This window comes from Neofelis nebulosa, chromosome 2, assembly GCF_028018385.1.
Source record: "Neofelis nebulosa isolate mNeoNeb1 chromosome 2, mNeoNeb1.pri, whole genome shotgun sequence".
NCBI lineage: Eukaryota > Metazoa > Chordata > Mammalia > Carnivora > Felidae > Neofelis > Neofelis nebulosa.
Window position 1 is genome coordinate 191,063,801 of NC_080783.1, and position 27,553 is coordinate 191,091,353.

At 53.4% G+C, this 27,553-nt stretch overlaps 1 protein-coding gene and 1 long non-coding RNA gene across 2 annotated transcripts; one reads left to right on the forward strand and one right to left on the reverse strand.

The window, feature by feature from the left end:
• Nucleotides 1-4,259: 4,259 nt before the first annotated feature.
• On the reverse strand, nucleotides 4,260-22,488 carry LOC131504945 (uncharacterized). Its single transcript, XR_009258205.1, has 4 exons — nucleotides 22,257-22,488; nucleotides 22,050-22,154; nucleotides 18,669-18,804; nucleotides 4,260-5,628 (listed from the first exon to the last, which is right to left on the reverse strand). It is a non-coding gene; the product is annotated as an uncharacterized LOC131504945 (long non-coding RNA).
• On the forward strand, nucleotides 10,377-25,934 carry COL9A2 (collagen type IX alpha 2 chain). The gene is made up of 32 exons (XM_058717870.1): nucleotides 10,377-10,548; nucleotides 11,750-11,824; nucleotides 13,060-13,095; nucleotides 13,182-13,244; nucleotides 14,273-14,326; nucleotides 14,439-14,474; nucleotides 14,577-14,600; nucleotides 14,923-14,976; nucleotides 15,328-15,381; nucleotides 15,488-15,535; nucleotides 15,721-15,777; nucleotides 15,860-15,913; nucleotides 16,217-16,270; nucleotides 16,609-16,662; nucleotides 16,760-16,813; nucleotides 16,935-16,988; nucleotides 18,596-18,649; nucleotides 19,062-19,115; nucleotides 19,349-19,402; nucleotides 20,384-20,428; nucleotides 20,789-20,842; nucleotides 21,444-21,497; nucleotides 21,811-21,864; nucleotides 21,954-22,025; nucleotides 22,284-22,319; nucleotides 22,419-22,463; nucleotides 22,587-22,619; nucleotides 22,835-22,981; nucleotides 23,222-23,276; nucleotides 23,604-23,792; nucleotides 24,612-24,689; nucleotides 25,142-25,934. Exons 1-32 carry the CDS (start codon nucleotides 10,477-10,479, stop codon nucleotides 25,339-25,341), a joined length of 2,067 nt encoding a protein of 688 aa, XP_058573853.1. The 5' UTR covers nucleotides 10,377-10,476; the 3' UTR covers nucleotides 25,342-25,934.
• The last annotated feature ends 1,619 nt before the right edge of the window (nucleotides 25,935-27,553 follow it).

Here is a 27,553-nt window from a genome sequence, read left to right on the forward strand (position 1 = left end):
GCTGCGGCAGAGAACCACTAGGTGGCGCCAAAGCCCCAGACAGCCTGATACCCTGCTGACCAGGAGTTGGACTCCCTGAAGAACAGAACAGATGGGTGAGGGCGGGGGAGGGAGAGAGGGGGGGACGAGGGAGGCTGGACTTTTCTTCCTACCTTCCACGCCCACCCCTCCTCCCCATCAGAGCTGAGGAGAAAAGAGCAGGAGATTGGAAGGTTAGAGATTAGAGGTCTGAGGATTGTAAACTGCAGTGCCCCAGACCTCCAGTCAAACAGAAGATTCTAAGTCTCTAAGAAGGGCAAAGACCAGCAAAATAAAAGCTTGTGACAAGCTGGTGGCTGAGAGGCTGGATTTCAGCGCCACTCTCCTCGCTATCATCCTTGTTTGTGCAGAATCCCAGCTGCACAACCATATGCTGTGATCTTTGTGGAAAAGGGAGGAAATGCACGTTATTGGTACTTACCATGAGCCGGAAACGGTGGGAATACAGCTGCGTGCCCTTGGGAAAACCACTTACTCCTCTAAGCCTCAGTCTTTACCGAGGCTTACATAAAATGGGGATAATCACAGGACCTACTTCACTGAGAGGTTGTGAGGACTTAACCACAAAATGCACAGAACAGACCAGTTCAGTGTCTGTCATATAGCCGGTGCTCAAGAAGTATGATTATAAGTAAATGATAATTATAATAATATAAGTATGTAAATGATAAATTGTAATATTAATATTTCGTAGTCCCTAGGGGCACCTGGCTGGCTCAGTGGAGCGTGTGACTCTTAATCTCTGTTCAGGCCAGGAACTCACGCTCAGGTCATGATCTCACAGTTCCATGGGATTGAGCCCCGCGGGCTGTGCACTAATAGCATGGAGGCCGCTTGGGATTCTCTCTCTCTCATCCTCTCTCTCTGCCCCTCCCCTACACACTCCCTCTCACTCTCAAAATGAGCAAATAAATATTTTTCTAAATAAAATAAAATCTTTACAGTAATTAGTAATTCCTAGCTACCCTTTCTCTGATGATGTCAATTATTTAATTCTTTCCTCACACTACAGGCCTGATACATAGCAGGTCCTGGGGAAATATTAGTGAGATAAAACATTGAAAAAATGAATTTCAGCCATGTTCTGTGGGTTGATCCAGCTTATAGAGTCTGGAAAGACCTTCTGGAAGTGGAGTCTTTAAGGACCAAATAAGGATAACCACACCCTCTTGGGTTACAGTGCCTGGGGACAGAGAAAATGCTCACTAAATACTTCAGAAAGAAGAGAGGGAATGAGGAAGGAAGGAAGGAAGGAAGGAAGGAAGGAAGGAAGGAAGGAGGAAATGGGGGAGGAAGAGAGAAAGGAAGGAAAGGAAGGAAAGAAAAGTTGAAGGAGGTGTTTTAGCTGAGCTAAGGATCTCTGAGAAGGGACTGCAAACAGGATCCCCAGCAAAACGATTAGTAGAGAGTTGATAGCAATATATGCTGGGTCCCCACAGTCCCCCAAATTTCCCCTAATACAGCCCTCAGCACACGTCTTTCCTATTTGAGCCCCTATCCCCCCAGTGTGAGCTCTGTGAAGACAGGAACTGTGTCTGTATTATTCAAAGGTACACAGCAGATGTTCACCAAACAGTTGTTTCATTGCTACATTGGGCTGAGTTCCAGTTCTGGGAATGGTGCAGCAAATTGCCAAAATAAGTCACAAAATTGAATTATAGCACGGTAAAGTAACCAAAAGCAGGCACAAACTGGAGGAGGATTCAGCATTTAAATGAAGAGAACCACACGAGATATGGTCCACATTTATATGGATTTTCTGCCAAGGGGACCCCTTAGTCTCCATAGCAAAGACAAGCTAAAATTCAAGTAAAAATCCAGAATCCTCTGGGTTTGGTGAATCAGAAGACGGAGTTCAGGGCTGCCGCTGGCTAAAAATTTGAGGGAAAACCACAAAAACAAAAGAGCCGCAAGGAGGGATGGCCAAAAATCTGTATGTCAACTCCCTCTAAATTCGTGGCTAACCTCCTAACTGCACGTGCACAAACGAGACTCCAAATAACCCATGTGAAGATTAGTGGCTGGAAGGATGAAATTGAGCAAAGATTTCAGCTGCTGCCCACTGCAAGAAGACAGTTTGGAGCTTAAATTATGCCAAGTTAGAAGTGCTTGGTTAACACCCGGGACATTCTATTAAAGTCCCAGAAGGGTCTCACCTGAGGAGAAATTCTTATATCATGTAACTAAGAGGTATCCCCTAGGATTAGGAGCAAAGCCAGAAGTAGAATTACCCTAACAATGAATAAAACTAAGCATACACAAGTTCAAGACCATCCACCAGAAGATCCAAATGGCTGAAAAAACAGTTGACACTCTCCAAAGGAATATAACCCAATTCAGAGTCTTTGTAACACATCATTCATGCCCCGTATACAATAAAAACTAATAGACATGCAAAACAACAACAACAAAAATAACAAACAACAAACAAAAAAAACCCAGGAAAATGTGATCCATATTCAAATAGAAAAGTAAGTCAATAGAAACAGAGCCATAGACAACCCAGATATTGGAATTCACAGCCAGGGACTTAAAAATAACTGTGAAAAATATGTTTCAGAATCTCTCAGAGAGCTCCCACCATAGAATGTAGAAACAGAGTAAAATCCAAAGCAAGAAGAATGAAGTAATTAACAAAGATAACAAGAGAAATAAAATTGAAACAGAAAACAATAGAGAAAATCAATAAAATAAAGAACTCGTTCTTCGAAAAGACCAATAATATTGACAAACGAGGTTTGTGAGTTCAAGGCCTGCGACGGACTCTGTGCTGACAGCTCGGAGCCTGGAGCCTGCTTCTGATTCTGTGTCTCCCTCTCTCTCTCTTCCCCTTGCTTGTTCACACTCTCTCTCTCTCTCTCTAAAGTAAATAAACATTAAAAAAAATTTTTTTTAAGATTTTTTTTCTAAGTAATCTCTACACCCAATGTGGGGCTCCCGCTTATAACCTTGAAATGAAGAGTTGCATGCTCTCACCAACTGAGCCAGCCAGGCACCCCTCCAGGCTCAGATGGTTTCACTGGAGAATTCTATCAAATCTTTAAATAGGAGTTAACACCAATTTTATATGATCTGTTCCAGAAAATAGAAGAGGAGAGAATACGTTTCAATTCATTTTATGAGGCTAGAATTATTCTGATAGCAAAACTAAAGACGACACAAAAATTAAAAAACTATAGACCAATTCCCTCATGACTACAGACGCAAAATCTTTAACAAAATGTTCGCAAATAAAATACACCAATATATTTACAAATTCTATGTCATGACCAAGTGGGATTTATTCCAAGGATGCAAGGGTGGTTCAATATTCAAAAATCAGTCAATGTAGGGGTGCTTGGGTGGCTCATTTGGTTAGCCATCCAACTTCAGCTCAGGCCATGATCTTATGGTTTGTGGGTTTGAGCCCCACGTTGGGCTCTCTGCTGTCAGAGCAGAGCCTGCTTCGGATCCTTTGTCCCGCTTTCTCTCTGCCCCTCCCCTGCTCTCTCTCTCTTTCTCTCTCTCTCTCTCTGCAAGAGAGGCCAAATTTCTTCCTCTTCAGGGAGCCCTCAGTTCTGCCTTTCAAATGATTGAAGCAGGCCCATCCAGATTACCTAGGATAATCTCCTTTACTTAAAACCAACTAATAATGGACTTGAATCATATCTACAAATTATTCTCACAGGGGCACCTGGCTGGCTCAGTCGGTAGAGCATGTGACTCTTGATCTTAGGGCTGGAAGTTCGAGCCCCACATTAGATGTAGAGATTACTTAGAAATAAAATCTAAAAAAAAAAATTTTTTTTCCCCACAGCAACAGCTAGATTAGTGTTTCAATAACAGAGGACTGTAGCCTGGCCAAGTTGACACAAAACTGTCTATCACACCTCTTAAGGTTGACCAGGAACAAGGCAAATATGTCTACCTCCACGACTCTTTTTTTTTTTTTAATTTTTATTTATTTATGAGAGACAGAGCACAAGCAGGGGAGGGACAGAGAGAAAGGGAGACACAGAATCCAAAGCAGGCTCCAGGCTCTGAGCTGTTAGCACAGAGCACTATGCGGGGCTCAAACTCACAAACTGTGAGATCATGACCTGAGCCGAAGTTGGATGCCTAACCAACTGAGCCACCCAGGCGCCCCAATCACCTCCATCACTCTTGTTCAACATAGTATTGCAAGTTCTGGCCAGTGCAATAAGGTGAGAAATGAGAATGAAAGACATATGGATAGGAAAGAAAATAGAAAACTGTCTCTATTTGCAGATGGCTGTTCACATGGAAAAATGTTTAAATCTACCCCCAAACAAAACCTGCTAGAATTGAGTTCAACAAGGTATTGGGATATAAATATACAAAGATCAATTGTATTTACATATGATAGCAGTGAACACGTGGAGGAGAAATTTAAAATACAATAAGAGGGTGCCTGGGTGGCTCAGTTGGTTAGGCATCAGACTTGATCTCAGGTCATGGTCCCGCAGTTTGTGGGTTCAAGCCCTGCATCAGGCTCCCCACTGATGGTGGGGAGCCTCCTTGGGATTCTCTCTCTCTCTCTGCCCCACCCCCACTTGCATGTGTGCTCTCTCTCTCTCACTCAAAATAAATAATAAACTTTAAAAATAAAATAAAATACCATTCACAATCACTTAGAAATTATATATTTATAACATATAACTAACAAAACTACTACCAAAACCCATCCAGTACAGGTTTGCTGAAAATTACAATGTGCTTGAATTATACTGCAAATTTCCTGGTTTTGTTATTGTTCTATAGCTATGCAAGACACTATGATTGAGATACATTGGATACAGGGAACATGGGACTTTTCTATACTATTTTTGAAGCTCCTTGTGAATTTATGATTATTTCAAAATTAAAAAAAGATCTTAAAATCTTTTTTAAAAAACTCGCAACTGCAATTGAGGCTTAGCTGGGCAATTCTTCTGTTCCATGTGGAGTTTCCTCAGGCCCTCAGTGGCGTTTAGCAGATGATCAGGCAGGTCTGGAAGGTTCAAAATGCCTGGTGCTTTGGTGTGGACCGCTGGAAGGCTGGGCTCGGCTGGGCATCTCTCTCCGTGTAGTCTCCCCAGCAGGATGGTCAGACTTCCTGCACGGTGGCTCAGGGATCCCAGGGTTGATTGGTTTAAATATTTCGGAGCTGAGGCACTCTGAATGAAGCCAACGCCCCAGGTATGGCCTTGAGAATATGGCTGAAGTGGAATTGAGGAGATGATCACTAGAAATGAGGTGGTTAAGGCAATGGGATCTGGGATGTTGAAAGGGTCATCCAAGAAGATGGTGAGGCGCCCCAGATGGCAGGACCCTGAGAGGAGGGGAAGATGTGACCCAGGTGCCCAAATCATTAGTGAGTGAGGGAAAGGACCCAGAGAAAAGAGGAGGGGTGATAGAACCAGTTGGCGCCTGAGGGAGTAGAGTCTCCTACAAGCACATTTCTGGAGAAGCACTCAAAGAAATAATGTGGCTGCTGATCCCACATTCTGACCCTGAGGGATGTGACGTCTCCATCTGTGACAGCTGCAGGACAGCAGGTTGTCAGGGAGCATCATGTGGAGGTCCAGGCTTGGAGGTGGACAATGTGCCCTGAGAAATTGAGAACAGCCAGATAATTTGCTAATCATTGAACCAATGTTCCAGAAGACGCAGTGGAAAGGTTGGGATGGGAGATTGGCTGAGAACTTGATGTGGGGTTGGGGGAGGGGAAACGGAGAAGCAAGGAGGTAAGTATTTCGGAAAATGACTGAGGAAACAAAGTGGGTTTGGTCAGGTGTAAGAGAATTTAGTCATTTACTCCAAATTGAGTCCTGAGAACCTGCCCCTGAGAGAGAAGGGCATGGTTAGGGAAGGTCCTGAGGAAAACTTCAGTCCATGGATCCAACTTGGGGGTGATTCAGTGATCAGTCACTTTCTCCAAAAATCTGTGGACACCTGCAGCTTGATAACAGAGGATGAATCAGACTCAGTCTCTGATCAAATATAAAATATCTCTATGATTAAAACTAAATTTTATTGAAAAAAGGAAAAGAAATCTTGAGCTCCTTCCGATGAAAAGGCACTCTTTGGGAGAGATGAGGTTGATGTGGGGGCTGGGGTGTCAATGCTCCCTCTGGTCCAGGACCTGGGATTCTTGGGCTCCTATTTTCAGGTTTGTTCGTGCAGAGTAAATTACTATGGTAGGTGGGAAGACAAAAACAGAGTTTCTTTTTTTTTTCCCCTCATCTTTGAGATGATCTTAAACTTTTCTTCTTTAATCTAATAATGCGGTAAATTAGATTAGTAGAGTTTCTATTTTTTTTTAACGTTTATTTATTTTTGAGACAGAGAGAGACAAAGCGTGAACAGGGGAGGGGCAAAGAGAGAGGGAGACACAGAATCTGAAACAGGCTCCAAGCTCGGAGCTGTCAGCACAGAGCCTGACGCGGGGCTCGAACTCACAGACCGTGAGATCATGACCTGAGCCGAAGTCGGACGCTTAACCGACTGAGCCACCCAGACGCCCCAGTAGAGTTTCTATTTAAAAAAATTTTTTGAGAGCAAGAAAGAGCATGAGCGGGGGAGGGGCAGAAACAGAGGGAGACACAGAATCGGAAACAGGTTCGTGGCTCCAAGTTGTCAGCACACAGCCCAATGCCAGGCTCGAACCCACAGACCAGGAGATCACGACCTGAGCCGAAGTCGGATACCCAAACGACTGAGCCACCCAGGTGCCCTGAGATTTTCTTTTCTTTTCTTTTCTTTTAATTACACTTATTTATTTTTGAGAGACAGAGTGAGACAGAGCACGACTGGGAGGGGCAGAGAGAGAGGGAGACACAGAATCTGAAGCAGGCTGCAGGTTCCAAGCTTGTCAGCACAGAGCCCGACACGGGGCTCGAACCCACGAACTGTGAGATCATGACCTGAGCCAAAGTTGGACACTTAACCGACTGAGCCACCCAGGCGCCCCATAAATTTTCTATTTTTTAAAAAAAAGTTTGTATATTTTGAGAGAGAGAGTGTGTGAGTGAGCAAGGGGGGGAGGGGCAGAGAGAGAGGGAGAGAGAGACCCCCGAGTGGGCTCCATGCTGACTTCGTGGACAGCATCTACTACATTAGTCACCCTGTTTCCACTTTTTTTTTTTAATTTTCTTTTTTCTTATATATTTATTTTTAGAGAGAGACAGAGCACAAGCAGGGGAGAAGCAGAGAGAGAGGGAGACACAGAATGTGGATATACAACTCTCCACTTATTCAGAGTTTCCCTGCTCCTTAGGATTTGTATGTGACTAGCCTGAACCTGTAGTCCATGTCTTGTGGACAATTTCTCTTACTCAGCGCCTGCTTTGAGCTTCAGTTTCCACTGAATGGGTTCAGGTTATAAGCCCAAGTATGGTAGGTTGCATTTTCCAAAGATGGCTGCACCCACATAGGTTCCACACCCCCCACACACATACGCTCCATGCTCTTCTTAAAATGTTACATTGACATTCGTTCATCAGGAGGTGGAGTCTCTGTTCCCTCCCCTGAAACTGGGAAAACCTTTGAAATTGCCTGGACCAAGAGCCTGCAGTGACATTGATGCTGTATGACTTCTGAGGCTAGATCCTGAGAGGCAATTCTGCTTCGGTCTGGTGTCCCTCTCTCTTTGAGCTGCTATGTTTGAAGTTCGGCTACCTTGAAGCTGCTGTGCTGGAGAGACCCTGTGGAAAGCCCACAAATAGATAAAGGAGAGAGCTTCCCGAGAAATTCCAGCTGTTCCCGCCCCAGCTCTCGGAGGCTTCCTAGTACAGACACCAGATGCATTGAGTAAAGAAGCGTTCTAGACGAGCCGAGCCCAGGCACATCTGACTGTAACCTCATGACAGACCCAGAGTCAGAGCCAACCAACAGAGCCACTCCCGAGTTCCTGATCCAAGAAATTGTTGCTTTACAGCATCACATTTTTAGGTGACTTGCTATACAGCGAAAGACAACTAATGCACTACTATGTGCTATCCAGATGTGAAGCGCATGCCCTTTCTGTAATTTCCACCCACAAAAGAAAACTTACACGAGGCCCATGTGTATTTAGCTCACAAAGAGGTGAAGAAATGAGCAACGTAAAACCCAACAGCTTTGGGGGCGCCTGGCTGGCTCAGTCAGAAGAACATGTGACTCTCGATCTCAGGGTCATGAGTTCGAGCCTCACGTTGGGTGTAGAGATTACTTAAATAGCAAAAAACCATGGTGGCTCATCGGTTGAGCATCTGACTCTTGATTTCATCTCAAGTTATGATCTCACAGTTCGTGGGATCTACGATGACAGTGTGGAGCCTTCCTGGGATTCTCTCTCTCCCTCTCTCTCCCTCTCTCTGACCCTCCCCTTCTTCCTTTCTTTCAAAAATAAATAAACAAATATTAAGAATATCAACAACAGGGGCACCTGGGTGGCTCGGTCGGTTAAGCGTCCGACTTCGGCTCAGGTCATGATCTCGCGGTCTGTGGGTTCGAGCCCCGCGTCCGGCTCTGTACTGACGGCTCAGAGCCTGGAGCCTGTTTCAGATTCTGTGTCTCCTTCTCTCTCTGCCCCTCCCCTGTTCACACTCTGTCTGTCTCAAAAATAAATAAACATTTAAAAAATTTTAAAAAAATATATCCACAACAGGGGCAACTGGGTGGCTCAGTCACTTGAGGGTCCTACTTCAGCTCAGGTCATGATCTTGAGGTTTGTGAGTTCCAAAGAGACTTGCATGAGGTTTGCATCCTGTGTCCCGCTCCCCCCCCCGCCCCCACCCCACCCCTCCCTCACTCGTCTTCTCTTCAAAAAAAAAAATTATTTTTTTTTTTAATTAAACAACAACAACTTTGGCCATCCCATTTCTGAGATGTCTGTTACAAATATTACCCTCCTACCCTGGGCAATGCCATCATCCTTCCCTCACTTCCTCCTCCTCTCTTCTTACCTCCTCTAAACTCCAAATTCCTTCCCACTCTGTTAGGCAGATCAATTAAATTCTCTCAAGCCTTCTCTCCCAAACTAAGCTCCAGGAACACGTCTCAAAGCTCAGGGCCCTTTGCCCACGTGCCCCATGGGGTTGGACTTTCCTAAGTTCCAGAGAGTTGACTATTTTAGCTGATCTTGTGGTCCTCTCCCTCATACTGGGTACAGGATGGTAAAGAAAGTGTCCTCCATAAATCACAATAAAAGCGAAAACGTATCAAGCACCTAGTATGTGTGTCTGCTAGGTTAAGTACTTCATATACATCATCTCATCCAATCTTCACAAAAGCCCTGTAAGACAGGGACTATCATCATCCCCTTTTACAGATGAGGCAACTGAGACATCATATAGTGTCAGGTGCCTGTGGTCATGGTTAGTGACAGTCTGATTCCAAATCACCCTACCAATATTACTTAAGTGAATGGAAAAGAAGCTAAGACTGGGAGAGAGGTGATGCTGGGTAGGTAGGCTTTGGAAACTGGTAGATAAGGTGGTGGCTGTTTCCATGAAGGTGGAGGAGATCACCCCGAATGAGAAAGAAGGCCCAGAGCTAGAGACTGCGGTGCTTAAAGATAAAGCTGCAGTGGAGAAAAGGCAATAGAAGAAGGCAATAGAAGGAGGAGGGCTGGACGGTGGAAGCTTCAAGGAGAGAATGGCCAAGGGCAGCTCCAGGAGCCAACAGACTCCTGGGCGGTGGGGGGTTGGGGGAGCGGAGAGAGGGTTACTAAAGAGGGGCTGGGCCCCACTGGTGACCTCCAAGAGACGTATCTCCCTGCTGGGGCGGAAGCAGGGAGATGAGAGGGAAATGAAGGAGTTTGGAGGTGATGCACAGTCAACTCCACTATAGAGTTGGGGGAGGGGGGAGGGAAGAAAGAAGGAAAAGGTGGACAGGGGGTATTCACGGGATGGCTGATCCAGGAAGGGCTTTGGTAGGTTCTCATAGAGAAGAGGCCTGACTGTGTGTAAAGTTGAACAAAGTGGTGCCTATGTTACAGACAGGATCTGCAGAACCTAAAACTCACTCTGGGCCCGGTTCCTGGAGGAGAGAGGAAGGACCCAGGCCAGGGCTCGCAGGCAGAAGTGGCTGACCACCCGGCCAGCGATGGGGCGCGGGCTGCGGGTCCGGGGGAAGTTGCTGGGCCTTGAAGGTCAGGCTGGAGGGGGACCTCGGACGGCCTCCCGGAGAAATGGGACGACGGTCTCGGTCCTGCACCCCGGCCGCTCCTCGGAGGGCAGAGGGTGGGCACTGGCTGCCGGACGGAGCGGGGCGGAGCTGGGCGCAGGGCGCCGGCCTCCCTCCCCCTGCCCTCTCAGGTGACAGACCCCGCGGGTCCCCGCCCCGCCCCGCCGCATATCCAGGCGGCACGGCCCGGCCCGTCCGAGAGCAGCCAGCGCCGCCGCGCCCGGAGCCTCTGCGGGCCGGTGCGAGCGTGGACCCGGGCACCCGTCCTCCGCGACCCCGCCGCCCGCCATGGCCGCCGCGGCCGCCCCCCGCAGCCTCCTGGTGCTCCTCCAGGTGCTCGTGCTCGCCCTGGCGCAGATCGTAAGTCCCGCGGCCGCCGCCACGCCGGGGCCAGGGTGCGGGGTGGGGGGGTCCGGGGTGCGGGACCCAGGAGGCTGGTGAAGGGCTCGGCCTGTCTGCCCGCTACCCTGGCGCCCCCCTGCCGCCCCCCTCGGGTTCGTACGGCCCCGTGGCGCGCGTCCCCTCGGTGGGTGCGCACGGGGGCGCGTCCAGGCGCCGCGAAGGGAGGCGGACGAGCCGGGGAGCCAGAGGGACCCTGTCCGGGGACGCTCGGCCCGGCCTGGGACCGGCAGCGTGGCCAGGAGCTGGCGCCCGGTCCTGGCAGCCCCGAGAGCCCAGGTGGCGGGGGAGACAATGGTGCCCATTCACAGGGCTCCGGAGCCTCCGCCCCGCCTCCTCCCCGGGGGCCCCGGCTCCAGCCAGACGCCGCTCGGGCCCGGCCGCTGCCCCTCCGCCCGGCTCCCACTCCCGCGCCCCCGTCGCGCTGCGGAGGGCCGCCGGGGGTGGGGGTGCTGGGGGCCTAACGGGACAGGGGCGCGATGGGGCCGGGCCCGGGCACCAGCCTGGCACTTCTCGGCCAGGGGAGGGCGCGGGCACCAGGCAGGCGCGCGACCCCTGCCTGGGTCGGGGCCGGCCCCCAAACGAGGGCAACCCGAGGGAGGAACGGCGCTGGGAGAGGGTTGCTCTGAGGGGAAGGGAGAACGGGCCTCCCTCCCCTACGCCCCCTCTCCTTGCGCCTCCCCCACTTTCCTTTCGAGCGAGAGGGAGGGGTACCTACTCACCATGTATACCTGTTGTTCATCTAAAAAGAATAATACGAGCAACCGTTCACTGGAGCCAGCAGACTGCTGGGCACCGCCTCGCCTACCATCTGTGATTCACTTGCGCCGTCGGCATCTCCATCTCTTCCCCACCGCGACAGCCCAAGGGCAGCGCGGTCCGGTGGAAGGAGACCGGCGGCCCTAGCTCCACCACTTACTCTCTGTGATCATTCATAATCCTTCTGAGCCTGCTTCCTCAACTGCAAACTGGGGCTCGTAATAGTATCCGCCTGACCTTTGATCTGAGCGTTCCAAAAGACTGTACATGTAGTGGTACACAGTGCGGTGCACACTAGGTTCTCAATAAACGCAAGGGCGCTTGCGTTTCCCGGGGAGGCTCGCCGCTGGGACGCCCGGCTCCCTGCACAGTCTGAGGGCTGCGCCCCTCTGTGTGTTTTCAGAGAGGCCCGCCCGGAGAACCTGGGCCCCCGGGCCCCCCAGGGCCGCCGGGAGTGCCTGGATCCGACGGCATCGACGTAAGTCTCCAACCTGGGCGGGTGGGGGGGGGGCGGGGTGGGGGGGAGGCCGCGGACAAAGGCGAACTTTGTGAGCGGCGGCGGCGGTGGGGTGGGTGCCTGGAGATGCAGCGCCCCCTGTTGTCAGTAAGCGGCGCCGGCCTGCGCCACAAGGAGCCCGTTTGTTCTGGGAAACCTCAAAACTAGCGCTGAGATGCAAAGCCCGTTATAGCCGCCGGCGGACAAGGAGCTGCTGTTCCGTCTGGTCTGCCGGCCGCAGCTCAAAGCGATTCCTTATCCCCCACCCCTACTCTCCCTTTTTTTGGGGGGGGTGGGAGACGCCTTGCCCTGCCCCCTGGCACGTCTGCATTCTTCTTCAGGGTGGCTTGGGAGCCTTGGTCAGACCGCTGACCAGCTGAACCAGACTCCTGTCTCTTCCTTTGCATTTTCCTCCCCGATTTAGAATCAGCAGGGTTTGTTCCCTGCTCTCCCTAGCATGGTGAGGGTTAAATGCCTCATTCAGGAGGCTACCCCAGGAGGTCAGCTCCATGTTTACCCATCTGGACAGACTTCTATTCAACCTGGCGCCCCCACCCTCCAAACACTGGGCGCTGGGTCCCTGCCAGACTCTCTGGCGGCTGCAGGCCCTGAACTGCCTGAAGTCCTCTCGGCCTGCATATAACTCCACAGGCCCTGGCTGTCCTCCACCATGGGTCCTTTGTCACCGGGGAAGGAGATCCTTTCTGCCTTAGGAACAGATTGAATCGACCCTCTTCATAGGCCGTCTTGGTCCTTGCTCTTGCCCCAGTCTCTTCTTTTCCTGACCCCAGTCCAGAAAAGAGCTGCTCCCCACCCAGTTCACCTCCCTTTCATGTTTTTCTGAAAGTCCCAGTTTCTCCCACACTTGCCCAAATCCAAGAGACACCCGCTCTCTGAGGTAACTTGGAGCCCACAACCTTATCTCCGGGTCTTCTAACTGGCACCTTACCAACATCTGTGTGTCTATAACCCGCTTGCACGTTAACAGCAGCTCTCCAACCTGGCTGGGGTTGGTCTCAATCCATCTATGATTTTTTTTTTTTTTTTTTTTTGAGGAAAAGGGAGCTATTTTCAAAAAAAAAAAAAAAAAAAAGCAAGGCTGAGGGGATGCAGGACAGAAGAGAAGAAAGTGAGGAGAGGGGATGTGGGGCCAGCCAGCTGCCCATTTGGGGTAGCATGAGCCACAGGGTGCTGTCTAACCGACTTCTATCTTACAGGGTGACAAGGGGCCCCCTGGGAAAGCTGGGCCTCCGGTGAGTGCTTTTTTTCTTCTTTGACCTTTTACCTTTCTAGTTCTTGCCCTCCTCTGGCTAATATTTGCCCCACCTCTGTTGTTAAGGGACCTAAGGGAGAACCTGGCAAAGCGGGGCCAGATGGGCCGGACGGGAAGCCTGGGATTGATGTGAGTACCTGAGTGTCTGGTAAAGCCAATTAGGGCTCCACTCACTGACTTCCAGAGTCCAATTCTGACATCTTCTCTCTCTTCTGTTCAGAGCAGGGCAGCAAGGTGGAGACTATAGCTATGAGTTCCCTTCACCTCCATATGACTTGTGACCCCACAGCCACCCCAGGAGCATGAAATCACAGGCACATGGGGGTCCAAACAGGGGTTCTGTTCATCTGTAGCAGCCAGGATTTAGTCTCACATTTCCAGCCTCCAAGTAGCAGATTGAACACTGTGCATGGAGCTGTCCTTTCCTTCCCCATTCCCTTCCCTACTACCCCCTCGCGGCCCCAGGAGCAATGCAGGAGAGGAACATTATTCGTCGATACCACAGAATTCCCAGGAGCCCCAAGGTCACAGGCTCCTGGACACAGCCAGAACCATTGAGACAGTCATCTGATTGAGGAATACACCTGGGTCAGTCACTAAAAGATGGGAGGAGAAAGAGGTCCCATGAGTTGCCTTTGCCCTGTTGGCTCAAGAGGGTCATCATGGCTATGAACAGCCACCAGGACCCCTCCAAATTTTCCACAACCTGCAAAGATTAAGAAGCACATTGCCTTCCACTGGCATATTGGTTCTCACATCCATCCAGAGAGGTAAACATGATTAACCCATTTTGGAGATGTGAACACTAAGGCTTGGAAAAAGTTGCCAAGGGCAGACAGACGTCAAGAAAATGGCCAATCCAGACCTACATTTAGGTCTTCTAGGCTCCTCAGCTGGGAGGTGTGAGGCCTGTGCAGACAAATCTTGGGGCCTTGGTTTCTCATCTTTCATAAAAGAGTATTCCTTCTGCCTTCCTGTCTCCCAGGGTTGCTGTGAGCACTGGGGGAGGGGAAAGCAGTGTTGCAGTCACTTGACCTTCATGGAGTGAGGTGGGAAGCAGCTGGGGCCTGCCCAGGAGAGACTTCAGGCCCTGCCCTCTCCCGTGGTTCAGGGAACAAGTTTGCCCTTCACTAATCTACCTTCTGTTTCTTCCCCAGGGTCTAACTGGAGCCAAGGGGGAGCCTGGCCCCATGGGGATCCCTGGAGTCAAGGTAAGTGGCCTGCTGGGGACTCAGCTTGGGCCATCCAAGGAAGGGGCTGTGGTAGAGAGGAACAGAGACCTAGGAGACCCCAGCCTCTGAACCTCTCCCATTGCTCTTGCAGGGCCAGCCCGGCCTCCCAGGTCCCCCTGGCCTGCCAGTGAGTATAATAACCTGCAAGGGCTTCAAGGGACCCTTTGTGGGTAGAGGGGGGGACTTGCAGAAGGAGCCATGAACCCAATTTTCTTTCCTTCTGTTCCAGGGCCCTGGCTTTGCTGGACCTCCTGTAAGTCCTTCTGGATGGGACAGGGTCCCTGGGACTCTTGGGGAAGGAGGATACAGAAGGACGGGCCATCAAGGGGAGGGGCCAGCATCCTGTGATGGTGTCCAGAACAGGCAGACTTCCCAGAGAACTCTGGGCCAGCTCACTCTGGGCCTACCTGCTGCCTCTGGGATTCTATGGCCCTTAAAGCCCTAAGTTGTCAGTCTCTCTGGGCTTGGTTCCAAAGTAAAAGTGGAGAAGGGGCTTCTAGGTGCCTATCCCTACCTTGGTATCAGGGTGGGCTAAACCTCCAAGGCATCCTAGCCAGTGACAGCTTTCCTCCTAGGGACCACCTGGACCTGTTGGCCTCCCTGGTGAGATTGGAATCACAGGCCCCAAGGTGAGCCCCAGCCACCCCTCTGCTCACTCTGCCTCCTGCCCTCTAACCTCCAAGCTGGCAAGCTGGAGTGTCTCTGCAGCAGCTCCTGGGCCTGCTTCTGGCCAGCAGGAGCTCCTTCAGGTCTGGGGCAGAAGCCTCTCCCGCTGAGCCCACCTTGCTGTAGGTGGTTCAGGAAAGCCAAGGGCTGGAGCCACTCCCTGCAATTAGGCCTCGTATCTCCCCAAGATCTCAGATCTAAGAAGGTGACCTGGAGGACAGGGTGGACAGGACAGTATCGGGGACTGGAGGAGGGGGCAGAGTGACCCTGGAAGAGCTGGACAGGAGTATGATCTTGGCCCATCTTGTTTCCAGGGGGATCCTGGACCAGAGGGGCCACCAGGGCCCCCGGGGCCACCTGGCAAACCGGTAAGTGTCCCCAGACTTCCCGCATGGGGAAGGATGAGGGTCTTTGGCACAAGCCTGAGGTGGGAAAGGCTCAGGTCAGGCTTCATCTCCATATATCTCCTCTCAGGGCCGCCCAGGAACCATCCAGGGTCTGGAAGGCAGTGCGGATTTCTTGGTGAGAGGAGGCCCTGGGGCGGGTCTAATGTGGGGAAGGGGTGGGTCGGCCTTGGAGGTAGAGTCAGTGGGATGGCGAGGGGTTGCCCCACGGAGGTTCAGCCAAGTGGGGTGACAGGAGGTTCTGGGAGTTGGCAAGACAGGGCAGGCCAGTGACCACAGAACCTGGCGGGATTTTCTTTCCAGTGTCCAACCAACTGTCCGGCGGGTGTGAAAGGCCCCCCAGGGCTGCAGGGAGTGAAGGTGAGCTACTGGCCCAAGTCCTTGGAGGGCAGAGCAGGTGGTTGGGAGGTGACCTCACACTGAGTTCCCTCCTTCCCTTCAGGGGCATCCTGGCAAACGCGGGGTTCTGGGAGATTCTGGCCGCCAGGGGAGGCCCGTGAGTATGAGGAACAGAGGGCTACAGAGGTGTGTGTGAAGAGGGTCTTACAGGGACCGCCCCTTCTTCATCCCTTCTCCTTTCCCTGTGGGTCTCTGGGCACTGAGCTGAGAAGCAAGAGGCCTATATTCCAGGTCAGCATGTCTCTGGACAAGTACCTTCTCTTTGCTGGGCCTCCATTTTCCCACGGGTTCTAGGGTCCTTCCTGTCTGCTTTTTCTGGGAAAGGGATGGTATCTTTGGATGTCTGTATGTTTTTCTCTCGATCTGCCTGCCTGTCTGATCACTCATTCCTGCCCCACAGGGTCCCAAGGGAGACGTGGGTGCCTCTGGAGAGCAAGGCATCCCTGGACCACCGGTAAGGAATGCTCCTCCCGGGACCCCCCTCTCCTCATCCTAAGGGATCTTAGTGGCACCATTCCCTTGCTCTGGCCTTTAACCTGTAAAAGAAACACCTGTGTCCAGTCTCTGGGTGGAGAGAGGGAGGCTGACTGTCAGAAATTGAGGGACAGACACCAAAGCTGTCAGCCAGAAGACTCAGCTAAGGCCCAGGTTTTGCCTCTGTCCCCTTGAGTGACCCTGGTGAGTCCCTCCCCATCTCTGAGCCTCAGTGTCCCCTCTCTGAGATAGGGACTATGCTGCCCGCCTCAGAGGAGCCTTGAAATCGCCATTGCTGTCATTCTTGTGTCTTGACAGGGTCCCCAGGGCATCAGGGGCTACCCAGGCATGGAGGGACCCAAAGGAGAGACGGTAAGTAAGTCGGAGGTGTCCTGCAAGAGCTGTCATGAACAGCCCCCTGGCCTCTGGGGTCCAGCCAGAACTGACTGTAACTCTTTTCTCTCCCCAGGGTCCTCGTGGGTACAAAGGCATGGTGGGCTCCATTGGTGTTGCTGGGTCACCAGTAAGTGTCCTCTTGCTCCTGCACACATACCTCCTCCAGGCTGGAGCTCCTGGGGCTGCAAAGGGAGTGGGGCCCCCGCTGAGCCCATGTGATCTGGATGCCTGTTTGTCCTTCTTGCCAGGGTGAGGAAGGTCCACGGGGGCCGCCAGGCCGAGCCGGGGAGAAGGGCGATGTGGTGAGTCCTCAGCCACCCTTTGTCCAGCCAGGGTCCCTGGAGAGTACTGGGGGGGCCACCCACGGCTCGTGTGCAAGTGTGTGTGTGTGTGTGTGTGTGTGTGTGTGTGTGTGTGCATTACTCTGTGTGTCTATACGAGTGTGTGTGTGTGTGTGTTACTCTTTCCATGCAGATGCATGGTTGTGTGTGCGTGCATCACTCTGTGTTTGTATGGGTGCGCACACCACAAAGGATGTGTTGCTTTGTGTGTGTCTTTGCAGGTGCGCGTGTGTGTGTTACTCTGAGTGTCTGTGCGAATGCATGAGGGTGTGTGCGTGAGTTACTCTGCGTCTGTACTTTGTGTGTCTGCAAGTGCGTGCATGTGTGTGTGCGTTACCCTGTGTGTCTGTGCAGGCGAGTGATCCGTGCGGGGCAGGAGCCTCTGTGCTGGGAGCCCAGGCACCCCACCAGCCCCCACTCCTGCAAGCCCAGCCTGTGCTGATCACATTCAATTTGGGAGAAGGCATAGGATCCAGTCCCACGCTTGCTGTGGCCAGACAATGAAATTCCAGCAAATCAGCCATGGGGCTAATGGGATTTGGTCTATATCCCAGTTCTCCTAACTTTTTAAAAAAATTAATAGACTATTTCTTTTGAGCAGTTCTGAGTTTATAGAAAAACTGAGCAGTAACTAAACTTTCTTAAAAGTTTTTTATGTTAAGTTTTTAAACACATATAAAAGTAGAGAGAATTATACGCTGAATTTCTATATACCTGTCTCCCCAAATTGACACTTTGCCCTATTCAATCCACCACTTTGTTGCTGATATTTTATATCCTTCCTTTTTTAAAAAAATATTATTTACTTTGAGAGAGAGAGAGAGGGAGAGAGAGATAGCTCTAGTTGGGGAGGGGCAGAGAGAGACAGAGAGAGAGAATCCCAAGCAGACTTCATGCTCAGAGCAGAGCCTGACACGGGGCTCGATCCTACGAACTGTGAGATCATGACCTGAGCCAAAACCAAGAACCGGGCACCAACTGACTGAGCCACCCAGGTCCCCTGTTGTTGATATTTTCAAGCAAATCTTTGCCTCAACAGCATGTCATTTCACTCCTAAATACTTCTGTCCGTATATCTTAAAAATAAGGGCTTTTTCTCACATAATTATATCATTCACTTTCATACCAACAAGATTATCAATTATTCCTTAATATCAGCAAATATCAGTTATTCCTTAATATCAGTCTATGTTCAGTGTTTCCCAATCGTCTCAAAAATGTCTCTTCAGGGTTCTTGTTCAAATCAAGACCCAAAGTCCACACATTGTATTTGGTTGTGTTCCTTCATATAAGTGGAGCTCAGAGCCCAGGTGAGGTCTCAGTGAGTGCCAGTTCCTATCCCTGCACTTGCCCAGCCCAGCCCAGCCCAGTCCCATCAGCTTGGCGCTGACCTCTACTCCCTCCCCTCTGGGCCTCAGGCCCCTCTCTTCTCCAGCCCCTGCACAATGTGGCCTGTGCCAAGAGGGACCCTGAGAGCTGGAGGTCCCTGTTCTCAGCGCTCCCCTCTCTGATCAACCTGACAGGGGTTCAGCATCTCGAAGGTGACCTCATTTCTATCTATTTTGCAGGGCAGCCAAGGTGTTCGAGGACCCCAGGGAATAACAGGCCCGAAGGGAGCAACCGTAAGTGGCCCAGGCTTACCCAGACAGAGAGCAGGGTCAACTGTGTCCAAGCTTCAGAGGACGAGGAGCCTGAGATTCTGGATTGAGCTCTGTTGCTGGCGGGTTGGCTCTGTGACCTTGGGAGAGGCCCTCTTTCTGTGCCTTAGTTCTTTCACCTGTAAATGGGGTGGTGATGTAGCAGAGGTTTGGGGAAGCTTGCAGCAATCTGCGACACTTGTCATCCACTGAGGAAGGACTGTGGCCCATCACCCCAAATCCTCTTCCCATTTCTGCCCCCCCCCACTCAGTTGGCTGGTGGGGGTTCCTGAGATAACCAGACCCACTTCCTACCTACGCACTGACTGCAGCTGTCACAGAGGGACATGGGTGGGTGGCCTGACCCCAGGCATCTCCCCACTTTCCTTCTGAGCAGGGCCCCCCAGGCATCGACGGCAAGGATGGGACCCCAGGCACACCTGGCATGAAGGTATGAGTGGGGATTGCCGGTAGAGTTGGGGAGTGGTCAGGGTCCCTCCCAGCTCAGGCCCTGAGTCTCATCACACTGATCCTGGAGGCATAGGAGCCTGGGATCCTCAAGTGTGCCACTGACGCATCCCTGCTTGCCTCTGGGCCTCAGTTTCCTTACTTGCATGGGGGCAGAAGCCATGGAACCTCTAGCTGGAGCTTTCACTTGTGCCCCTGGTTCTCTGTCTCTCCCAGGGCAGTGCAGGACAGGCGGGGCGGCCAGGAAACCAAGGCCACCAGGGCCTGGCGGTGAGTACGGGGTGGAGTCCCAGGGGCGGCCCCAGGGGCAAATTGCTTCTCCTGCTCAGTGTTGCCCACTTCCCCATGGTGGCATGAGTGGTTGATGAGGTGGAAATCCACACACCCAGGGATCTTGCTCTAGTCCTTGTCCCCACCCAGCCCAGACCTCATCACCACCTCTGTGGCCCCGGCCTGGCTTAGGCCTCATCATTTGGACAGTTGCTCTAGCCTTCTCTTTGATCATTCCAATTCTCCATGTTGGTTATTTCCCACTAAGGCACTTTTCATGGCCCTCACTGCCTCCAGGAAAGTCATTCCATCCAGTCATTCAGGACATGGTTACTGAGTCCCCAGGGTGCACTGAGAGGCAGAGAAAGTTGTGAACAGAACAGCTACAAGGCTTGTCCTCACAGCTCATTTTAGCATTCAGGGCCACCATAATTTGACCCCACCATACCCTTCCATCCTCACCAGCCACGGCCCCTCTGTGTCCTCTCCTTTCTCAGGGAACCCTGCCTTGCCTCTTCTACCCCTACACCTTCAGGCCTTTGCAGGCGCTTCTGCTTGGAATGCCCTTCCCTACCTCTTTTTGCCTTCTCACCATTCAGGGCCACCTCCATCCATCGCACATCTTCTGGAAGCCCAGTCCATGGGACGCCCCCTGCCTCCCTGCTGGAGGTGCTGAGGCCAAAGCCTGATAACATGCCTGTGTGCAGATTGTGTTCCTGTAGTCATTTACATGTGCCTGTGAACACAGGGTGCTTCTCTTCTCCCCATAGACTCTAGGCCCCTCTGTACCCCCGTCCTCTCCCACCAGGGCTCAGGGTACAGTCAACTTTGTGATGCCATGGCCGGGCCTTCTGTTGTTCAGCTCCCACAAGCCAGGGCTGAGGAAGGGAGGGGATCTGGAATGGGGATGGGAGGTAAAGCAGGAGATGCCTGGGGCTCCCCAGTGCCAGGATAGAAACTGATGTCATCTTCTTTCTCCAGGGTGTGCCGGGCCAGCCTGGGACAAAAGGAGGCCCTGGAGACAAGGTAAGGTGACCTCAAGCTGGGGACAGGATTGGCTTCGTCTGAGCAAGGGAGCCTGGGGGGCAGGGTCCAGGGGCATGGCTAAAAGATCCTAAGGCCCAGGCCTCACCCCCGGCTCAACAACAGTGCCCAAGCACCTCCTTCCTGCCGCTCCCCCCTCAGCCCTCTGTGGAAACAGGATGGCATGGCTCCCAACCAGAGGAGAAACAAACAGGAAAATAAATGGAGTCCAAAAGACCTGACCAAGAACACCTTTTCCCCAACTCATTTGGTTCTAGATTCTGTTTAGGGTTCATCAGGTTTCTGCAAGATCAAGAGCTTGACTAGACCCCCCAGACTGACCTGAAAACTGTTTTCCTGCAGGGGGAGCCAGGCCAGCAGGGCCTCCCTGGATTCTCTGGTCCTCCTGGGAAGGAGGTAAGTGTCCCTTCCCTGACACAGGGCTCTTGCATTAGTCCCCCTCCCAGGTCTGAAGACCCTGCACTCAGCATATGCAGCCTGGGTGAGAGTGTGGGGTGAAGCCCTAGTTTAGGGGGGCCTGAATGCCAGTCTGGGCTATGCCACTGACCCACTGACCCAGGGAGACACCCCTTTTCCACTCTGGGTCCTTGTTTCTCTATGCACAGTGTGGTGATGGTGGGATTGGTTCTGTTCTATATGGGTGTGACATCCTCAGATGGCCAAATTGACTGGGGCTAAGAATCCAGCAGAGTCATTCATTCATTCATTCATTCCATAAACATTCACCATTACCTGCAACTGTGTCAGATGCTGAGATAGTCTCGTACTCAGATGGAGTTTACAGTTTAGTGGAAAAGGCAGATATTAAATAAATGACCACATGATGACTGACTACAACCATGTGGGGTCCTATTGAAAGAAAAGGACAGGGACCCAAAGAACAGGGGATAAATGATGAAGTGAATTAGCTGAGACCCAGGGAGGGTAGGGGTTAGCCAGCCGTGGAAGGGAGGGATGCACCAGGCCCATTGCCTCACTCCCAGTTTCTGTCCCCCAGGGAGAGCCAGGACCTCAAGGAGAAATCGGACCCCGAGGCATCATGGGGCAGAAGGTAAGTGCCTGGCACAGTGGTCCCTCCCTGGGGGCCTTTGCAGCAGCTGGCACCACTGGACCCAGGATCTGGGTCCTATCCACGGCTCCAGCACCTGCCTAGTCCTGCCCAGCCTTGTGAGGCCTTCCCGGCAAGGGCCCCAGTTTGCTGGTCTGTAAAGTGGAGCAAAGGACCTCAGTGCTGGTGTGGAGGAATGGAGGGCATCCTGACCAGCAGGGTCTGGGGTCTGGAGGGGGCGACCGAGGAGGGGGTGTGTGTCATCCTCTGGCCTGTGTGTCATTGGCCTGTGTGTCATCCTCTCTTTCCATTTCAGGGTGACCAGGGTGAGAGGGGGCCGGTGGGGCAGCCAGGCCCTCAAGGACGGCAGGTTAGTGGAGGCGGCCAGCTGTGATGGGCAGTGGGGAGCATGTCTGGACACCTCATCTGATACACTACTCTGGGTTCTTTTCTCCTCAGGGACCCAAGGGGGAGCAGGGGCCTCCCGGAATTCCAGGGCCCCAAGGCTTGCCAGGCATCAAGGGAGACAAGGTACCAAATGGGGCTGGAAAATACCTGGGCAAGAGGCTTCAGGACCTGGGGGGGCTGGAGCTCAGTTAGGTCCTTCCTCAGCGCTCCAGATCTTCGCGGAAAAATACGTCCGGCGGGTCCCAGGCGGTCCTGGGGGACCGGGAGGAGCTGCAGAGGGGTGTGGCCAGGACCGGGGATTGCGGGGGGGGGGGGGGGGGGGGAACCCAGACGTCCCGGGAGAGGGGAACTCACCAAGTCCTGACTGCCCGCTTGCTGCAGGGCTCCCCAGGGAAGACCGGACCCCGCGGCGGCGTGGTGAGTACCAGCGTCTCCCCTCCCCCCGCGTTCCGGGCGGCGGCGGCGGCGGCGGGTGGGGGTCCGTCGCCGCTCTGACTCGCTGTGCTCAATTTGCAGGGCGACCGGGGGGTGGCCGGTCTCCCGGGAGAGAAAGGCGAGAAGGTGAGCTGGCCGCGCGGGGGTGGCCGGGGCGGGGGTGGGGGGGGGTGGGGGGGGTGGGGGGGGGAGGGAGGGGGCGGGCTCTGGGGCTTCGGCGCCCGTGACCCGGCTTACCTGTGCCTGCAGGGCGAGTCTGGCGAGCCGGGGCCCAAGGGACAGGTGAGTCCAGCCCCCGCGATGCCGCGCCCCGCTGCCCGGCGACGGCTGCTGTCCCGGCCTCCTCCCTCTCCTCCCGCACCTTCCCCTCCCCTTCTCCTCCCCGTCTACCCACTCCTCCTCCCACCCCCCACTCTCCCCTCCCCTCCTCCTCTCCCTCCCCGGCGCGTGCGAACTCTCACCGCCGCCCCGCACCACCCCCACCCCCGCCCCGGCAGCAAGGAGTCCGCGGAGAACCCGGCTACCCGGGCCCCAGCGGGGATGCGGGCGCCCCGGGGGTGCAGGGCTACCCCGGGCCCCCCGGCCCTCGAGGACTAGCTGGAGACCGAGGCGTGCCGGGACTGCCGGGGAGACAGGGCGTGGCGGTGAGTCGGCCCCCAGGAGCGGGGAGTCTCCCGGTAGGAAATCCCTTTGCGGGCGCGGCTGACCCCTCAAAGGCTGGGAGTCCCCGGAGCCAGCTGGCTTCCCTGAGGCCCCACCTCGGACGGCTTGGGGGTGGGTGCGGCGGGCGGGGGGGGGGATTTCTGTCCGATGCCGCACAGACTTCCGTGGGAGAATGGGAGCCGGCCAGGGGCTTCTTCCTGGAAGGCCTTCTCTGCTCGCAGGGCCGAGATGCCAGTGACCAGCACATCGTGGCGGTGATGATGAAGATGATGCAAGGTGAGGGCGGGGGCAGCACCCCCTCCTCCTCCCAGTCCAAGCCGGCGCGGTGCCACCCCTCAGGAGCTGCTCCACTTGGCCCTGCCCGAGGGTCTGCAGGCCTGGGTGCTCATTCCAGCTCTGCTTCCAAGAGGCCGGGGACCTATGTACATCTGTCCACGCTGGATCTCTGACTTCGGCAAACCGGGGGGGGGGAATGGGACATTAAACACCGGGCTTTCTCCTCTGCACACCTAGGGGCCCGGCTCGTGGGGGACGCTCTGCCTTCCCATTTCCCCGAGCCCACCCCCATCTCACAGACCTCTCCTCTCCCTCCCTCCCTTCCAGAGCAACTGGCAGAGGTCGCTGTGAGTGCCAAGAGGGAGGCCCTGGGTGCGGTCGGGATGATGGGTCCCCCAGGACCCCCTGGGCCTCCTGGGTACCCAGGCAAGCAGGGACCCCACGGGCATCCTGGCCCTCGGGGTGTTCCTGGCATCGTGGGAGCCGTGGGTCAGATTGGCAATACAGGGCCCAAGGGTGAGTGCTGTTCTATGGTGGGGGTGGGGACTGGGCAGGTATGGACTTGGCCAAGGCCAGACCCCAACTGGGTTATGGGTTGTGTGGTCTGATGGCTCAGCCTCCTGTTTTCTCTTTCATCATTCCCCCTCTCCGGATGAGGTACACTTTGCCCCACTCCCTCAGCAAAGTTTTCCAGAAGTCATATGTGACTCCTGGGCTTGCTTTCTCAGTAGAAAATTGATGGAGATGAATGTACTATTTTATAACTTGGGTATTTGGCGGGGGGGGGGGGGTGTTGTTATAAATTTGCTTAGTGGTACTCCATAAACATCCTTCCATGTCTCTAGAAGCGGGGAGGTAAGTTAGCAAAGTAGTAAAGCATGCAAACCTGAGAGTCACAAGACAGGTGTCTGTCCAGACTCTGCCACTTTCTCCTTATAGACCTTGGACAAGTTACCTGATAATCTCCCTGGGCCTTAGATTTATCATCTGTAAAATGGGGGATGTTAATAACAACCACCTCATAGCATTGTCCTGAGGATTACATGTGGAGGTAATTTACATAGAGTTGGCACATAGTAAATATTAGCTATTATTATTATTATTATTATTATTATTAGATGCTTTCCTGTAATGAACTTGATTGGCTGTAGCCTTCCATCCTGTCTGGACCTTCCCTTATTTAACCAGTTCTGCAGACATTTCCAACTTTCCCCTATTATAAACTAGCATAAAACAGGAGTAATTGCTGTGTGTGAAATAGAAATGAAATAGCAACCAAAGTAGAAAAAACATCCTCCAATTGTGAAAAGTGAAGGCTTCTTTCTTTCTCCGCAGGAAAACGCGGAGAGAAGGGTGACCGGGGAGAGATGGGACGTGGGCATCCCGGGATGCCCGGGCCCCCGGGGATCCCAGGTAAGACCTTGGCCCTGCCGAGCGGCAGTCCTGTCCCTCAGCTCTGGGATTCAGGACCCGCAGACACTTGGGTCTCTGCCCTGGCGGCCTCTTGCTCAGCCAGCACATTCTCGTACATCCAGCTTTTGCATCCCTTTGGAGCACCCGGGAGCTGCTGGGTGGGGTCTGGCTGGGAACCAGACAGCTGAGATTCTGAGGACATCCTGGCTTGTACCAAAATCTGCTTCGTGTAGGAAAATGAAAAGGCATTTGCTCCCAAGATTCATTAATTGGGAGGTGGGAGTAATGGATAATGCGACTCTCTCAGAACCCGTCTGGGGCAGTCCCTTTTTCCCGGCCTCATCCTTGACCTCATCCCACTCCCACCACTTCCCTGAAAAACGGGACTGAGAATCCTACAGCCAGCCGAGACAGGAGGCGGCCCTGATGTCCCGGTCTTCTCCCTTTCACAGGACTCCCTGGCCGGCCCGGCCAAGCAATCAACGGCAAAGATGGAGCTCGAGGATCCCCAGGGGCCCCGGGAGAAGCAGGCCGACCAGGCCTGCCCGGCCCCATTGGGCTGCCAGGCTTCTGTGAGCCTGCGGCCTGCCTTGGAGCCTCGGCCTATGCCTCTGCACGCCTCACAGAGCCTGGATCCATCAAAGGGCCATGAGCATGAGGCTGGGACAGAGCCCGGTGGGCACCCTGGGGGGAAAGGACTGGGTTCCCTCTGGATGGACACATACCCCATCCCTCAGCCCAGGAAGCCAGTTTTCCCAGGACCTTCCATCTGGGACCCAGGAGTCCTGAGAAAAAGGAAATTCTAGAATATGGGGGAAGGAAAGGGAGGGCACTGGAATGAAAAGGTGAGACCGACAGGGCAAGGGTCACCCGAAAGTCCCAGCTCCAAAGCAGATGGGTGGCTTTCCTTCCTGGAGCACGACTCGGAAGTTACCAAAACAAATGTCTCCTTAATCTGTGCCATCTTCCAGGGGCCATCTTCTTTGGGGCAGGTGGACTGAGGTCTCTGCCCATCCCTGATCCCATCTTCCTCCCCTGGACTTGCTGGGTGATGGCTGGTGGGTGACTCCCCAGAGGTGGCCATCCTTAAGCCAGCCCCACCACTTCCTCCCTGCCTCCCTCCCATCTGAGTATTTAAACACCCATCTCCCCTCTCTTCCTGGCATTATCCCCTCCCATCCTCACCCCTTCCCCGAGATCCATCCAGGCCTTTCTGTAAATAAAAGCCCCCGACTTGGATACGAACTAGGATGGGAGTTTCCCTGCTGCCACTGTCGGGGCAGGGTGGGCAGGGGCTCCTGAAGGGGAGGCACGTTTGAGGAACATCTGTGGGAAGACCGGATGGTGACCTGCTGTGTAACTTTGGGCAGATCCCTTCAGCCATGTCCCAGCTGGGGACACCCAGCGTCTTGCCAAGGCCCAGAGCACAGAAGGTCCTCTGTGAGACCTGCTACCCACGGTGGGCTAGCCTGGGGCAGGAACTGGTAATGAAAGATTGAAAGACTTGGTTCTTGCCTTCAGGGGTTCCCAGGTCTGTGGGACCTGGATCACTAGAGCAGAAGTGACATTCACTCATGCCACTTTCACTCGGGACGTCTAGGGGAGACTGGCTCAGATCTGATCTGATCTGAGTACCCCTGGGCACTCCCAGCCTCACAGCTTTGTAGGCCAGCAAGGCCACCCCAAGCAGCAGGAAAGGGTATGGTGGGTACCTCGGACCCGTGCAAGGATGGGATCCTTTGATTTTCAGGGAGTGACCGATCCCAGTGCTCCATTATTGATTTGGGTATTTGTTCCCCCAAATGAAGCATTCTACTGGCCTCAGCCCCTCCTGAAGGTACAGGACTCCAGCCTGAGGTCCAAGCATTTGCTGAAGCCTGGACCCTCCTACACCTCACCCTAAACTTGGCACTAGGTCCCCACACAAGCTGGGGCACCCTTTTCCTCCGAAGAGCAGGGCAGAGAACTCCTCTCACTAGTCCACCCCCGGTCCTCCCTCCCCTGCCTCAACACACGTGTGCACACACACACACACACACACACACACACACACCAGTGACATCTCAGCCCCCTTATCCCAAATGACAAACAGGACAGACAAGGAGACAAGGTGAGGTAGCCCCAAGGACCACAGGGATGACCTCTCCCTCAATACTTTAGCAAATCCTGTATCCCAGCTTCCCAGCTCCCCTGTCCCTCCCCCAGGAGCCCCCACTGCTGCTGTGGCTGCTGGAACAGGCTCAGTGGGTGAGGGGAAGAGAGTGGGAGTAGGAGGGGGTGCCCCCTTCCCTAAGCCAAGTCACTGTACTTGTCCTAGTGCCTGAAGCCTTGGGCTTAGCCAGTGTATGCCTCCTGGATGTTTCCTCATGCACCGGCTGGGGCTCTTTCCATGTCCCTCTCTGCAACTTTCCAGAGACCCGGTCCACTGGAAGATTTCAAATCTTATGCAAGTGTTACACCTCCTTCCTTAGGACTCAGGCATCTGAAGGGGCTGAAAGGGGGGCTGATTCCTAGGCACCAGCCTGGAGGGTGAATTTCACTAAGGAAAAACCCATGTTCTTATGATCCATATGACTCTCCTAAGCCTCTCTGACCGCATGTTCACGCTGGGACCCCAGTATATTCCACTCCAGTCATGCCAGCCCCCACGCTGCTCCTTGAACATGCTGTGTCACACAAGTGTTGTGCCCCCTGCTCTTCCCCAAAAGATTGCTTTTTCCCAAAATACCATCACAACCAGTGCCCTTGTTTCTAGTCTTTACTCAAAGTGACCTTCTCACCGCCCCCACCAATATGCCAGACACCCCTTTATTATCTCTCCTTTGCATTTATTGCTATTCAACAACATCATATAAGCTCCATAG